The sequence below is a fragment of the Ogataea parapolymorpha genome, chromosome IV (assembly GCF_000187245.1).
Source record: "Ogataea parapolymorpha DL-1 chromosome IV, whole genome shotgun sequence".
NCBI classification, from domain to species: domain Eukaryota; kingdom Fungi; phylum Ascomycota; class Pichiomycetes; order Pichiales; family Pichiaceae; genus Ogataea; species Ogataea parapolymorpha.
The window spans coordinates 803,995-815,248 of record NC_027863.1 but is presented as its reverse complement, the minus strand read 5'-3'; the positions used below and the strand labels follow the sequence as shown (position 1 = coordinate 815,248).

General features: G+C 51.9%; 6 protein-coding genes across 6 annotated transcripts; 1 reads left to right on the top strand and 5 right to left on the bottom strand.

The window, feature by feature from the left end:
• Positions 1 to 199: 199 nt before the first annotated feature.
• HPODL_03487 (Plasma membrane ATPase) lies at positions 200 to 2,893 on the bottom strand (the record flags this gene model as incomplete). Its single annotated transcript, XM_014079804.1, has 1 exon — positions 200 to 2,893. One exon carries the CDS (start codon positions 2,891 to 2,893, stop codon positions 200 to 202), a length of 2,694 nt encoding a protein of 897 aa, XP_013935279.1.
• Positions 2,894 to 4,072: 1,179 nt separating this feature from the next.
• HPODL_05203 (uncharacterized protein) lies at positions 4,073 to 4,924 on the bottom strand (the record flags this gene model as incomplete). The annotated part of the gene is made up of 1 exon (XM_014079803.1): positions 4,073 to 4,924. One exon carries the CDS (start codon positions 4,922 to 4,924, stop codon positions 4,073 to 4,075), a length of 852 nt encoding a protein of 283 aa, XP_013935278.1.
• A 58-nt stretch (positions 4,925 to 4,982) lies between these two features.
• On the bottom strand, positions 4,983 to 7,127 carry HPODL_05202 (uncharacterized protein; the record flags this gene model as incomplete). The annotated part of the gene is made up of 1 exon (XM_014079802.1): positions 4,983 to 7,127. The coding sequence occupies one exon, from the start codon at positions 7,125 to 7,127 to the stop codon at positions 4,983 to 4,985; it is 2,145 nt and encodes a 714-aa protein (XP_013935277.1).
• A 223-nt stretch (positions 7,128 to 7,350) lies between these two features.
• On the bottom strand, positions 7,351 to 8,838 carry HPODL_03486 (putative aldehyde dehydrogenase-like protein; the record flags this gene model as incomplete). The annotated part of the gene is made up of 1 exon (XM_014079801.1): positions 7,351 to 8,838. The coding sequence occupies one exon, from the start codon at positions 8,836 to 8,838 to the stop codon at positions 7,351 to 7,353; it is 1,488 nt and encodes a 495-aa protein (XP_013935276.1).
• A 138-nt stretch (positions 8,839 to 8,976) lies between these two features.
• Positions 8,977 to 10,017, top strand: HPODL_03485 (uncharacterized protein; the record flags this gene model as incomplete). The annotated part of the gene is made up of 1 exon (XM_014079800.1): positions 8,977 to 10,017. The coding sequence occupies one exon, from the start codon at positions 8,977 to 8,979 to the stop codon at positions 10,015 to 10,017; it is 1,041 nt and encodes a 346-aa protein (XP_013935275.1).
• On the bottom strand, positions 9,995 to 11,149 carry HPODL_05201 (uncharacterized protein; the record flags this gene model as incomplete). The annotated part of the gene is made up of 1 exon (XM_014079799.1): positions 9,995 to 11,149. The coding sequence occupies one exon, from the start codon at positions 11,147 to 11,149 to the stop codon at positions 9,995 to 9,997; it is 1,155 nt and encodes a 384-aa protein (XP_013935274.1).
• Positions 11,150 to 11,254: the final 105 nt, after the last annotated feature.

The window sequence follows — 11,254 nt, the reverse complement described above, 5'->3', positions numbered from 1 at the left end:
CAGAGGAATAATATTCTGACTATTACTACAAAATTCAAAAACGGTATTGTATTGTATCCATCATGCTAATGACACTTAGATCACAAAACTGAACATCCTAAATAGAACAAATATTAGTTATTAGGCTGTCGTGGGCACGAAGGAAGCAAGATATCAATAATGGGGAGCAGTCCTCTATTAACCCATTTCAAGTGCTAGCTCAGTTGGACTTCTCGTGCTGAGTAGAGACTCTGTTCATGGCAACCATGAAGTCCTCAAGGGTTCTTTGAGGAGGTCTCTCCTTCAGTGGCTTGCCGTTCATGAATCTGTCGAACTTCTCAGACTCAGACATAATAACGTAGGCACCACCAAGGACACAGAAGACACCGAACGACCAGATCCACACTCTGACAACAGTGACGATGTCGTTCCAGTTCTGGGACCACCATCCGAACAGGGTGAACATGGTGGCAATGATATCGACAATCAAGACGGCACCAGACAGTTGCCACGATGGAATGGAGGACCAGAATGGACCGGTGGCTCTGGTGACGAAAATCAGCCAGTTCTCAGTCAGGGAGATTTGCAAGAACAGGACACCGTCGATGGAACCAAAGTTCTGGATGATACCTCCCTTTGGCAGGAACATGGTGGTCAAGGTGATCCACGTACCGATGGCAAGGATGACACCCATGACGATGGACATACCCCATAATCTTGGCAGGTTCCACTTGACTGGCTTCTGGTCGAATGGAGCGTTATCGTAAGCAATGGCAAGAGTAGCAACGTCGGCAAAGATGGCAATGAAGACAACCAAGTCAATGTTCAAAGACTCGTTCAGAATGGCAATCCACAGACCAAGGAAGATCTCCAAGTGCAAAGACAGAGCAATACGGTAGACAACGTAAGCGTACATTCTGTGGAAAATCTGTCTGGAAGTCTTCAAGGCGTCAATGATGGCAGAAAGACCTGGAGCAAGGAAAACGATATCGGCAGCAGATCTGGCAGAGTCCGAGGCACCCTCGACGGCAATACCAGTGTCGGCCTTCTTAAGAGATGGGGCGTCGTTGACACCGTCACCAGTCATGGCAACCAAGTAACCTCTCTTTTGCAGAATCTCAACGACATTGTACTTGTGTTGAGGGAAGACCTCAGCGAAACCGTCAGCGTTCTCAACAAAGTCAAACAACTCGGATCCAGACAAGTCTCCTCCTCCGGAAAGTCCCAATCTGTCGGCATCAAAAATGTTGGTACCAAGACCCAACTGTCTGCAGGTCTCCTTGGCAATACCAACAGCGTCACCAGTAAGCATCTTGACTCTCAAACCGAGCTCCTTAGCCTCGTTAACAGTCTTAGCAGTGTCATCTCTAGGAGGGTCCATACATGGCATGATACCGAGAATCTCCCAGTGGCCCTCACCTCTCTTTCTGGCAACACCCAGAGATCTGAAACCTCTGGAAGCAAACTCGGCAACCTTGTTTTCGTACTTCTCGAGAATGTCCTCTGGGATAGGGTGGTCCTCCTGGACGGTCTTCAGAACGAACAATGGAGCACCCTTGACACAGATGATTCTCTCACCTTCTGGGGACTCGACGTATGCAGTGACTTTCTTGGAAACAGGGTCGAATGGCTGGAACTCGAGCATCTTGTACTTGGTCAAAGCGGCTCTGGCTCTTGGGTAGTTGATCAGGGATTTAAGGAAGGCCTTGTCGATAGCATCAAGACCCTTCTTCTTTCTGGAGGCAGCAAGACAGGCAGTAAGCATCAAGTCATCAGGCTCCACACCCTCGACGGTGTAAGGCTCGTGCAGAGAAAGTTTGTTCTTGGTCAAGGTACCGGTCTTGTCGGAACACAGGATTTCGACACCGGCAAGAGAGTCGATAGCAGACAGTTTTTGGACAATGGCCTGCTTCTTGGCCAAGTAAGCAGCACCGACGGCCATGGTGGTGGTGACGACGGCAGGAAGACCGACTGGCACACCAACAATGGTGATGGCAAGGGTGTATCTAAGGATTCTGACGATCTTTGCGGTTCTGTAGAAGGCAGAAGTCCAGACAACCAACAGAGTGACAATGACCAAGACGAGCAAGGTGGTACCGATACCGTTCAGGACCTCGGTAAAGTGACCTTGACCACCGGAGGCCTTGTTGACCAGGGCAGCAGCTCTACCAACGAAGGTGGAGTCACCGGTAGCAGTAACAATCATCAAAGCCTCACCTCTCTTGACAGTGGAAGAAGAAAAGGTTGGGTCTCCAGATCTCTTGTCGACTGCCAAAGATTCACCGGTAAGGGCGGACTGGTCGACTTGCAGGAAACACTCGTCGGAAACAAGCTTACCGTCGGCAGGAATGACAACACCGTCTTCCAGCTGCAGAATGTCACCTGGAACAACCTCAGAAGCAGGAATTTCGACCGGGTGGCCGTCTCTGATGACGGTGGCAGTGTTTGCCAGCGTCTTCTTCAACTCGTCGACAATGGAACCGGCCTGGTACTCTTGGATGAAACCGACACAGGCGTTCAACATCAGCAAACCACAGATAACACCGAAATCGACCCAGTCCTCGAGACCGGCAGCAAGAATGGCAGCAGCCTCCATGACGAACTGGATAGGACCAATAAAGAACATACAGAACTTGAGCACGAGGTTCTCCTTCTCCTCGGCCATCTGGTTAGGACCAAACTTCTTTCTTCTTTTGGCAACCTCCTCGGAGGTCAAACCAACCTTTGGGTCGGTTCTCAGCAGCTCCTCGGGAACGACCTTGAAAGAAGAGTGGTCCTGCACCTCGTCCTCTTCCTCGCCGTCGTCGGCACCGTGGTTGGATTGCAATTCCATCACCAATTGGTCGATGTCCTCTTCCTCTTCATCTTCTTCCTGAAGAGGGACTTTCTCCTTGGTTGGTTCAGTTGCAGACATGATGAGTCTCTATTCTAGCAATTGAACTGAAAGAAAAAAAGAATATAAAGTTGGATGGAGAAAAACGAAGGAAAGATACTGCATTTTTAAGAGGTGGATGCAAATTATGCACCTTGAAACGAGCGACTTTGTTTGTCCAAATTGAGTAAACAACAATCGGTACCAAAAGGGTAAAAAAGAAACACAAACCACAATTAAGTTTCCGACCAACGAGTTATTTAGCTGTATTTTCACTGGTCGATATCGTTGAGAAAACCGATTTCTATTGTTTTTCAGCAACGGAATATCCGGGAAGACATATTTTGCGTGAAAATTGGATACCGGGACATTGCCGATACTGGCTCGACCGTGCCGAGCAAACCGCAGCGCACTCAATCTAGCCGTGAGCACCTCCATCTTACCCGGTTATCTGGGATACTGCTTCGCGGAGACGTTTTATTAAGCGTATCTTACCCGCCTTTTCTACGCTATCGTTTCTTTCTGTATGCTATTGTTTACCTTTTGCAATCCAGGGGAAGGTCGCAGGACCCAGGCAGGGACGGCTGAAACTCGGGATACTGCGGAGCCAGAATCTACAACTGGCTTCTGTCCATCCGCTGCCCCAGGAGATCCGCCCTTACCCATCAACGCCCAAGGGCCTCTTTGCAAGCCATCCCCAGCTTCTACAACTACGTAATTGCCAAGAACATAATTTCTGCACCGGTTTCGGACCAGGACCGGTTATATGCGAAATCATAACTTTTGAGGTTTTTTCGGCCAGGTTTTTTTTCACTCAACTTGCCAAAACCGAGCCGATCTTTCCAGCCATTCATTCATTCCGCATCCACCGCCTAAAAATGCCTGTGTTCTGTTTTTAGACCGTATTGTTCCCTATTGGGAAACTTGCTTGCCCAAACAAGATACCCCGGATCACGACATTCTTGTTGTCATGGCCCTCAATACTGTATCGTTTCATGCCCCATGTGACATAGACCCTCTCGGAGGCTTGCCCTTGCGTATAGCCAGGGTGGGCCTGTTTCATTGGACTAATTAGGTAAATTTGGTGATTATTCCATCTGGCTGCACCGAAGCCAGCTAATAATTCTGCATTTTTAATTACAGATAACGATCCTAACTATTCTTACAATTCCATTTACCCTCCTATAACCGAAAACCTATAACCCAAGCTCGCCGCTTGGTTCACTCCGTCCACTCCTCGTCGCTGTCGCTCGACAGGATCCTCGACCGATGCCGCGTGTTCGCAGGTCGATAGTACTCATCACCGTCGTCTATGTCGCTGGGCACGCTATCTGCGTCCCTGAGGTCGCGCTCAAAGTCGTAGTCAACGTAATCGTCGTCAAAATCGTCCTCCTCCTCTTCGCCAGGAGACGGAGCATTAATAAACAGTCGAAGTGCTTCCCGTTGCCGCCAGGCGTCCGCAAGCTCAGGGCTTTCGCGCTCCAGCAGAGAAATAAAACTCTCTTCGCCGTACGAGGCCGACTCGTCGTGGTACTCCGGATCATCTTCACTGTCCGAGGACGAAAATCTCTCGTTAGTAGCCGCAAGAAGGCGTCGCCCACAATTCAAACAGCGTGAGCCGTGCGCTTCCCAGTGGCAGACACTGCAACGCGGAATGCCATCGCTGGTATCCAGAACGGCCTCCGAATAGTTGTCAAACAGGTTCTTGAAACAGGTATCGTTGTGGTTATCTTTCTCGTATAACTTGTTGCGCTCGCGTATCATCTTGGTTATGGGTTCTTTTTGGTCGGGATGGTCCTTCGCCACCGCCTCCAGATAACTTTCCAGCAGCTGTTTCATCGGCACATTGAACACAGGAACACGCCTCACACGCTGGCGACACAACGGACACGAGTGCTTCACCTTGAGCCAGTCCGACAGGCACTCGTAACAAAAAGTGTGCCCACAAGCGACCGTGAACGGAGTCACCATCAATTCCTGACAGATGGTGCAAGTAAAGACCTCGACACTGCGTCGCATCAGGTCCTTCTTGTTCTCATCCCCCAAGGATTGCAATAACTTGAGCACTTCCATCGATGTGGATCATAAAAAATTATTTTACGTTTTAGAAATTTAGTACATTTGTCTATCTTTATACAAGTTCCCTCCAGCGGCCCATTTTCTCTAGATACTCGTCCAATTTTTGCATATGCTGCGCGCTGATTTGGTCGTACTGGTTCTGTAGCACTTTGATCGTGTGCTCGAGATATATAACAAGGTTCTCTCTGATCTCGTGGCTGTCTTGCACGTCCAGGTTATGGGCGTATAACTCACAGATCGATTTCGTGTTGCGCATGAAAATCTCCGTAGGGTAGAACGTCTTGTCCTTCTTGACTTGCTCTAGTATATCGATCGCAAGGTCCAGACGCCCCTGCTCAAGGTAAAACTTGATTATAGCGTACACAGCCCTGAGAAGCTCGGTGTTGCTGCGCGGCGAAACCTCTGCCATTCTGTCCATAACCACCATGCCAAACTCATGGTTATGGAACTTGACGGCATCCAGCAGCATGTTCGTGTAGTCTGAAACGGACAGAAAGTCGCGATGTTCCTCCACAATCGACGAGAGGAACTTAAAGGTGCCAAGATGAAATTTCGGGTTGAGTGTCTTGCGTTTGAGAAAAACTAGCATTTTGAGCGATGGTTCGTCCAAGTCCGCGATTTTCGGGTTGCTGCGCATAAAATCCACCAGCTGCTCGACTTCCTCGATGGACCGAGACGTCTTCAATGCCGTCACCAATATCCCCTTGTGCGGCCAGATCCCACTGCGCATCCGGCTGTCGATCGCCTTCATCCGCGGCAGCACGGGTTCTGCCCTGTCCCCAACTATACTCCTGCGCAACAGACGATGCTTGCCGGTTTTTTCGTCGAGTGTGATCACGTGCGCAAGCCGTTGAAGCGAGAAGTTATCGCTGCTCTGGATTTCCTGCACCAATCTCCGAGTTATAGGTGTGCGGATCATCGGGTATGCTGCCACGTAAGTTTTCCACAGGTTATAGACAAAATCTTCCTGGAATTCCAAGCCGGTTTCTCTGGCTATCTTGAGCAAAAGTTCCGCATACACCTCGGGCTGTCCATCGCGCTGGATCCACCATAAAACTCTGCGAAGCAGAACCTTGAACTCTGCGTCCGTGGCAGCGTCCTCCAGCACTTTCCTAGCCAGCGAAACCTCTCCAACTCTCATGAACATGTCTATGCACTCCAGACGGAAACACTCACATTCCTCGGGCTCTAATCGCTCAACCCATTCCAGATAGAGAGTGGAGATGTATTGCCGGGCCTCTCGGCTCGTTTCAATTTCGTCCAGCTCGTCGACGAACCACACCTTGTGACTTTTAGTGTCTTCCATATGTTGTATAACCCATTTTTCCTGTTCTCGTGTACCGTGGCGCATCATTATCTTGTATATTAGGACTCGCGTGCGAAAGTGGATGTTATGGCCTCGGGAGTGCCATAACCGGTATGCCATATAGCACAGTGACGGATTGGACGTCGTTTGCTGCAGATCCTTTAGGTACGAGTCCAAAATATCGGCGGACAATTTTCTGCATGACATAACTGTCTGATTAAATATCTGTGTGGCCACGCTCACGTTTTCTGTGCGCAGATACACACGTAGAGCTAGCCGGAAAGCGTCGGGATCAGGGTCGTCGACACGACTGAGGTAGATGCTGAATATACGTTCAAACTCTTTGTAGTCGAAGTTCATGTAGAGGACGAGAAGCAGGCGTTCGAGAAATGCAGTGCTCAGGCCCGCGTAGTCAAAAATGTCGCGAAATCTCTGTGCCATTTTGTAGATAAAGGTGTAATTGTTGGACATAATGAGCAGCTGTTCGAACTCGAACGGCGCAAGAGACACCGACTCGAGTCTACGGTATAACTCGGCGTATTTCTTGGTTCTGAAAAGCTCTGCCATATCCGGAGGTAAAAAAGCGGGAACAGGCCTTTCGGGATGCTTGTCGCAGGGCTTCCGTTTGTACTTACCCTTCAGAAATGCGTCCATGGGTCGTCTGCTGATGCTGAATAATTTCGATAAGTCTGGACGCTCGCTCTGCGGCACTTTTTCTGGCTCCTGTGGTAAATCGTTGGATAACTCCTGGTTTTGTGGCTGTGGGTCAACTGGCGCAAGTTCTTTATATACATCGCTCTTGGTGTGCTGTTCGTGTCTATCGTGGTGGTCATGCGGGATATTCTTGAGCCTTAACCCGGGGCCAAGTCCAAAAACACCCCCTTGGTTCATATTGGTAACCGGTTTGTCGCGTTCTAGCTGGCCCCAGTCAAGCTCTACTCGCATGGAGAAGACCCGCAAGTATATTCGCCCCGGCGAGCTCAGCAGAATGCGCGCGTTCTGAAGCCTCTGCATCGCAGAGTTCTATATGCAGCGAGCTGGAATGATAAAATAAGTCGATTTGGAAAAAAACCCAGAGAAAAATCTTGAAAAATTATTATATAAAATAATTCCGTTACAGTTTACTGGATAAATTTATGTGGACTGCTTTTGTCTGGCTGAATGCTGCCAGGCCGGCCTCTCCAAGCTCGCGGCCGATTCCCGACATCTTGTATCCTCCGAATGGCATACGGTAGTCTGCTGCGAACGTGTAGTTGACAAACACCTGGCCGCTCTGCACCTCGCGGATATACTTCTGTGACCGATTGATGTTTTGAGTGAACAGGTATGCAGCCAGGCCGTAGGACGAGTCGTTTGACAGCTCAATTGCTTCCTCGTCCGTGTTGAATTTCGACACCGTGACGACGGGGCCGAAGATCTCTTCTTGAACGACTCTCATAGATTGGGAACAGTCGGCCAAAATTGTCGGCTGCAGAAAATAGCCCGCCAGGTCGGGCACTTTGTTGCCTCCGCACACAAGTCTGGCACCCTCGGCCACTCCTATCTTGACGTAGTCCAGGATCTTATCCTGCTGCACCTTGGAGACCTGCGGACCGACGTTGACACCCTCGGCGAACTGCGGACCCTGCACGAAATTCTCTTCAACGTGCTTTTTCAGTCTGTCCAGAAACTCGTGGTAGATACCCGCTTGCACGTATATTCTGGACGAGGCGGTGCAAATTTCGCCCTTGTTGAAGAAGATGCCGAACGCAGCCCATTTGACAGCCTGTTCCAGGTCGGCATCGTCGTACACCACAAGCGGCGACTTTCCACCGCACTCCAGAGTGCATGCCTTAAGGTTTTCTGCGGCGAGCTTCTGGATGGTCTTGCCAACCACAGTGCTACCCGTGAAAGTGACCTTGTCGATGCCTGGGTGTGACGCAATGGCGGACCCAACCTTGGCTCCAAGACCACAAACAACGTTCACCAGTCCAGCCGGAGCTCCAGCCTTCAAAAAGAGCTCGCACATATACAGGGCAGAAAGAGGCGTATTTTCGGACGGCTTGACCACAATGGCGTTGCCGGCTGCCAAGCACGGGGCCACTTTCCATGCAAACGTGGAGCAGGGGAAATTCCACGCCATGATGGCAGCACACACCCCATATGGCTCCGTCACAGTGTAGGTGAATTTCGAGCGCTCTGTTTCGACTGTCTTGCCGTCCTCGGCAGTGATTGCCAAAGCACTGTAGTAGCGGAACACGTCTGCCGAGTGCAGCACGTCGAAAATGGCGTTCGTCGCCTTTGGCTTGCCGCTTTCGAGGGCTTCGAGATCGGCCAGTTGATCGCTGTGCTCGACCATGAGCTGCGACATTTTGAGCAGCAGGTCCGACCTTTCGCGGCCACTTTTGCTGCGCCATACCTCAGTAAAGCACTTTCTTGCGCTTTTCACGGCCTGCTCCACATGTTTCTCGTCGCCAAGATGGACGGCACAGATCTCAGCGCCGGTGCCAGGGTCCTCGACGGCGAGTTGGCTTTCGGTGGCCAGAAACTCGTTGTTGATAAAAACGCCGGTCTCCAGCTGGTATTGCTTGCCGTTCGGAACTGTAATGTGTGCGATGGTCATTTGAGAAGCAAATTCAGCACTAAATGCTATCTATATATCGTGTATGCACCTTCCTGATAAGGCAGGAGCTGAAAAAAATTAAATTTAATCATTTGTGGTGCAAGGGTGCAGTAGAAAATTATCATCTCATTCTTTGTCATGAATGCGCCGTCTACACCACGACACCCTGAACCGGACCAAGAGGTGGAATTGACCGACCACGACATACCAAAGGATCTTGCCGAGGCTCTGGATTTATCGTCCGACTCTGAAGAGGCAGTGGGCAGCGAGAGCGTCGAGATGGTCCCAACAGCAACCACGGGAAGTATTGACGATTTCACTGACCTGGACGCCACAATTAATAGGCCGTCGCCGGTCAATCCATTTGGACAGAACCGCGGGCTCACTGCTTCGGAGCCCCCGCGCCTCGTGCGCCGGCCGCCCCAGCGCCCGCGCAAGCTAAGCGGGGCGCAACAGAGTCGGCTGGTGGCGTACATGGACGCCAAGCTGCTGCAGATCCAGCGGATGTTTATCAAGTATCTTTCGCTGCGAAACGATGATGACGAGAACGATGTCGATGACGAGCAGGCCGAAAAGTCGCCGCTTGCCGAGATCGACGCGTCGCCCCCACCGCAGGCAGAGCCGGACGACGTTTCCAAGTACACGCTGGACCGGCTGCTGGAGCAGGTCACGAGCGCCGTGTTACTGCTGTGGGTGTCACTTTACGGGACAGAGAAGATTCCAGCTATTTACCATTCAAACCTAGCAGACTCAGAGCCCGAGGACGAGCTTCAGATCGACCTGATCGACCCGTCGACCGTCGTGGGGCAGCCGGCGTACCTCATCCGCATCATGGGCGACCTGGCGGACTATCTGGAGAAATATCGTCTCGACTCGTTCCAGGACTTCCAACTGGTGTTGGAGCTGCTGGCCAAAATTGACAATTTCGCGAGTATTCTCATCGACCAAACAGAAAAGCCAATTTTCAGCACCACCGACAAGGTGCGCATGGACTCGATCGTCCAGCGGACGAAAATACTGATGGTGGCCAAATTCGAGGAGTTCCAGGCGGCCGTCGACGCGAGCGAGACAGACGAGCGCGGCAAGCGCGGCGCGCACTCGGGCAGAGACCTGCTCCCGACGTACCAGCTGCTCGTGGGCGAGATCTACGAGGGAATCACGGACCGCACGTCGATATGAGCCACTGGTACGCGGAAGCAGTGTGCTGCTCCTCCTCGCACCACAGGTCCTCCAGTTTTTCCGCCATTTTGCGCGCCAGCGGGTACTGTTGGTCCTGGGCGAGGATATGTAATTCTTTGGAGAAAAATTCACGGTGCGCCATTTTTAGGGCCACACAGCCTCCAATCAATAGCGGGAACAGCAGCAGCGTGAGCGAGTTGCCCGACAGCGCGCCGAGCTCCGCCACCAGCTGCTCGAGGTAGAACTGCACCACGGGGCTGCCCGCTTCTGTGGAGGCGTCCGCGAGCTTCAGATACAAAATCTCCTGCGCGTAGAAAAGAGCCTTGCACACGGCCAAGTTCCGCTGGGTTTGACGCTGGCCAGGCGTGAGGTCCTGGAGCGGAATCTGGATCTCGAGCGTCTGGATGGCCGTCCACGTAAGCGTCATTTTGTGTTTCACTGGGGCGAGCAGTTTAGTGGTCTTCGCGTCCGCGAGCTTTGCCAGTGTCTCGAGCGACTCCAGCAGAAGCGCGCGCTGTTGCCCGACGTGCCAGTCGCACGCAAATGGCACGTCCACGAGCGAGATGAAGTTGAAGCTGTGCTGGTAAAATTCGTACGGCGAGGGCAGCTTGGAGGTGTTGCAGAAAAACAGCGCAATGGGGAAATTCCGCACAAAGACGTTGAGCACGGTATGGCTGTCGGGCAACGCTGCGAGCGCCCTGAGCGTCTGGGCGTCGAGCAGCTCGCGCAAGTTGGTCTCGAGCGCGTGCAGCGTGTGGATGGCGACGATAATCCACGAGAAAGGCGGGGCGTTTTCCACCAGCATGTCGAGCGCAGGCTCGGAGGTCAGAATGTCGAAGCGCGGCGCAATTTTGCGATCCTGGTGCTTGTACGAATCAAGCTCGAACACAAAGCACATGTGCGAGGGGATCGGGTACTCGCTGGGGTCTTGGGGATCGTGCTGGGGCAGCTGTGGCGGCGACGTTGCGGCTTTTATCTCGTAGTTCCTGGGAAGCGCAGCACCTCGTTTTTCGGGCCACGAGCAGTGTAAGAAGTTGCGCGAACAGCCCGAACACACGGGAAACCGCTCGTCGCACTTCTTCTTGCGCTTTCGGCAGGTGAAACAGCCCGACTTGGTTCGTGATTTGGACATGGGAAAAATAAAAAATGCAACAATTTTGTGGGTCCGAGGTGTAAATAGCACCGGTGCGCGGGTGGGCACAAGCTGCGTAGCACCGGGCACAGTAGCTGGCGCTGC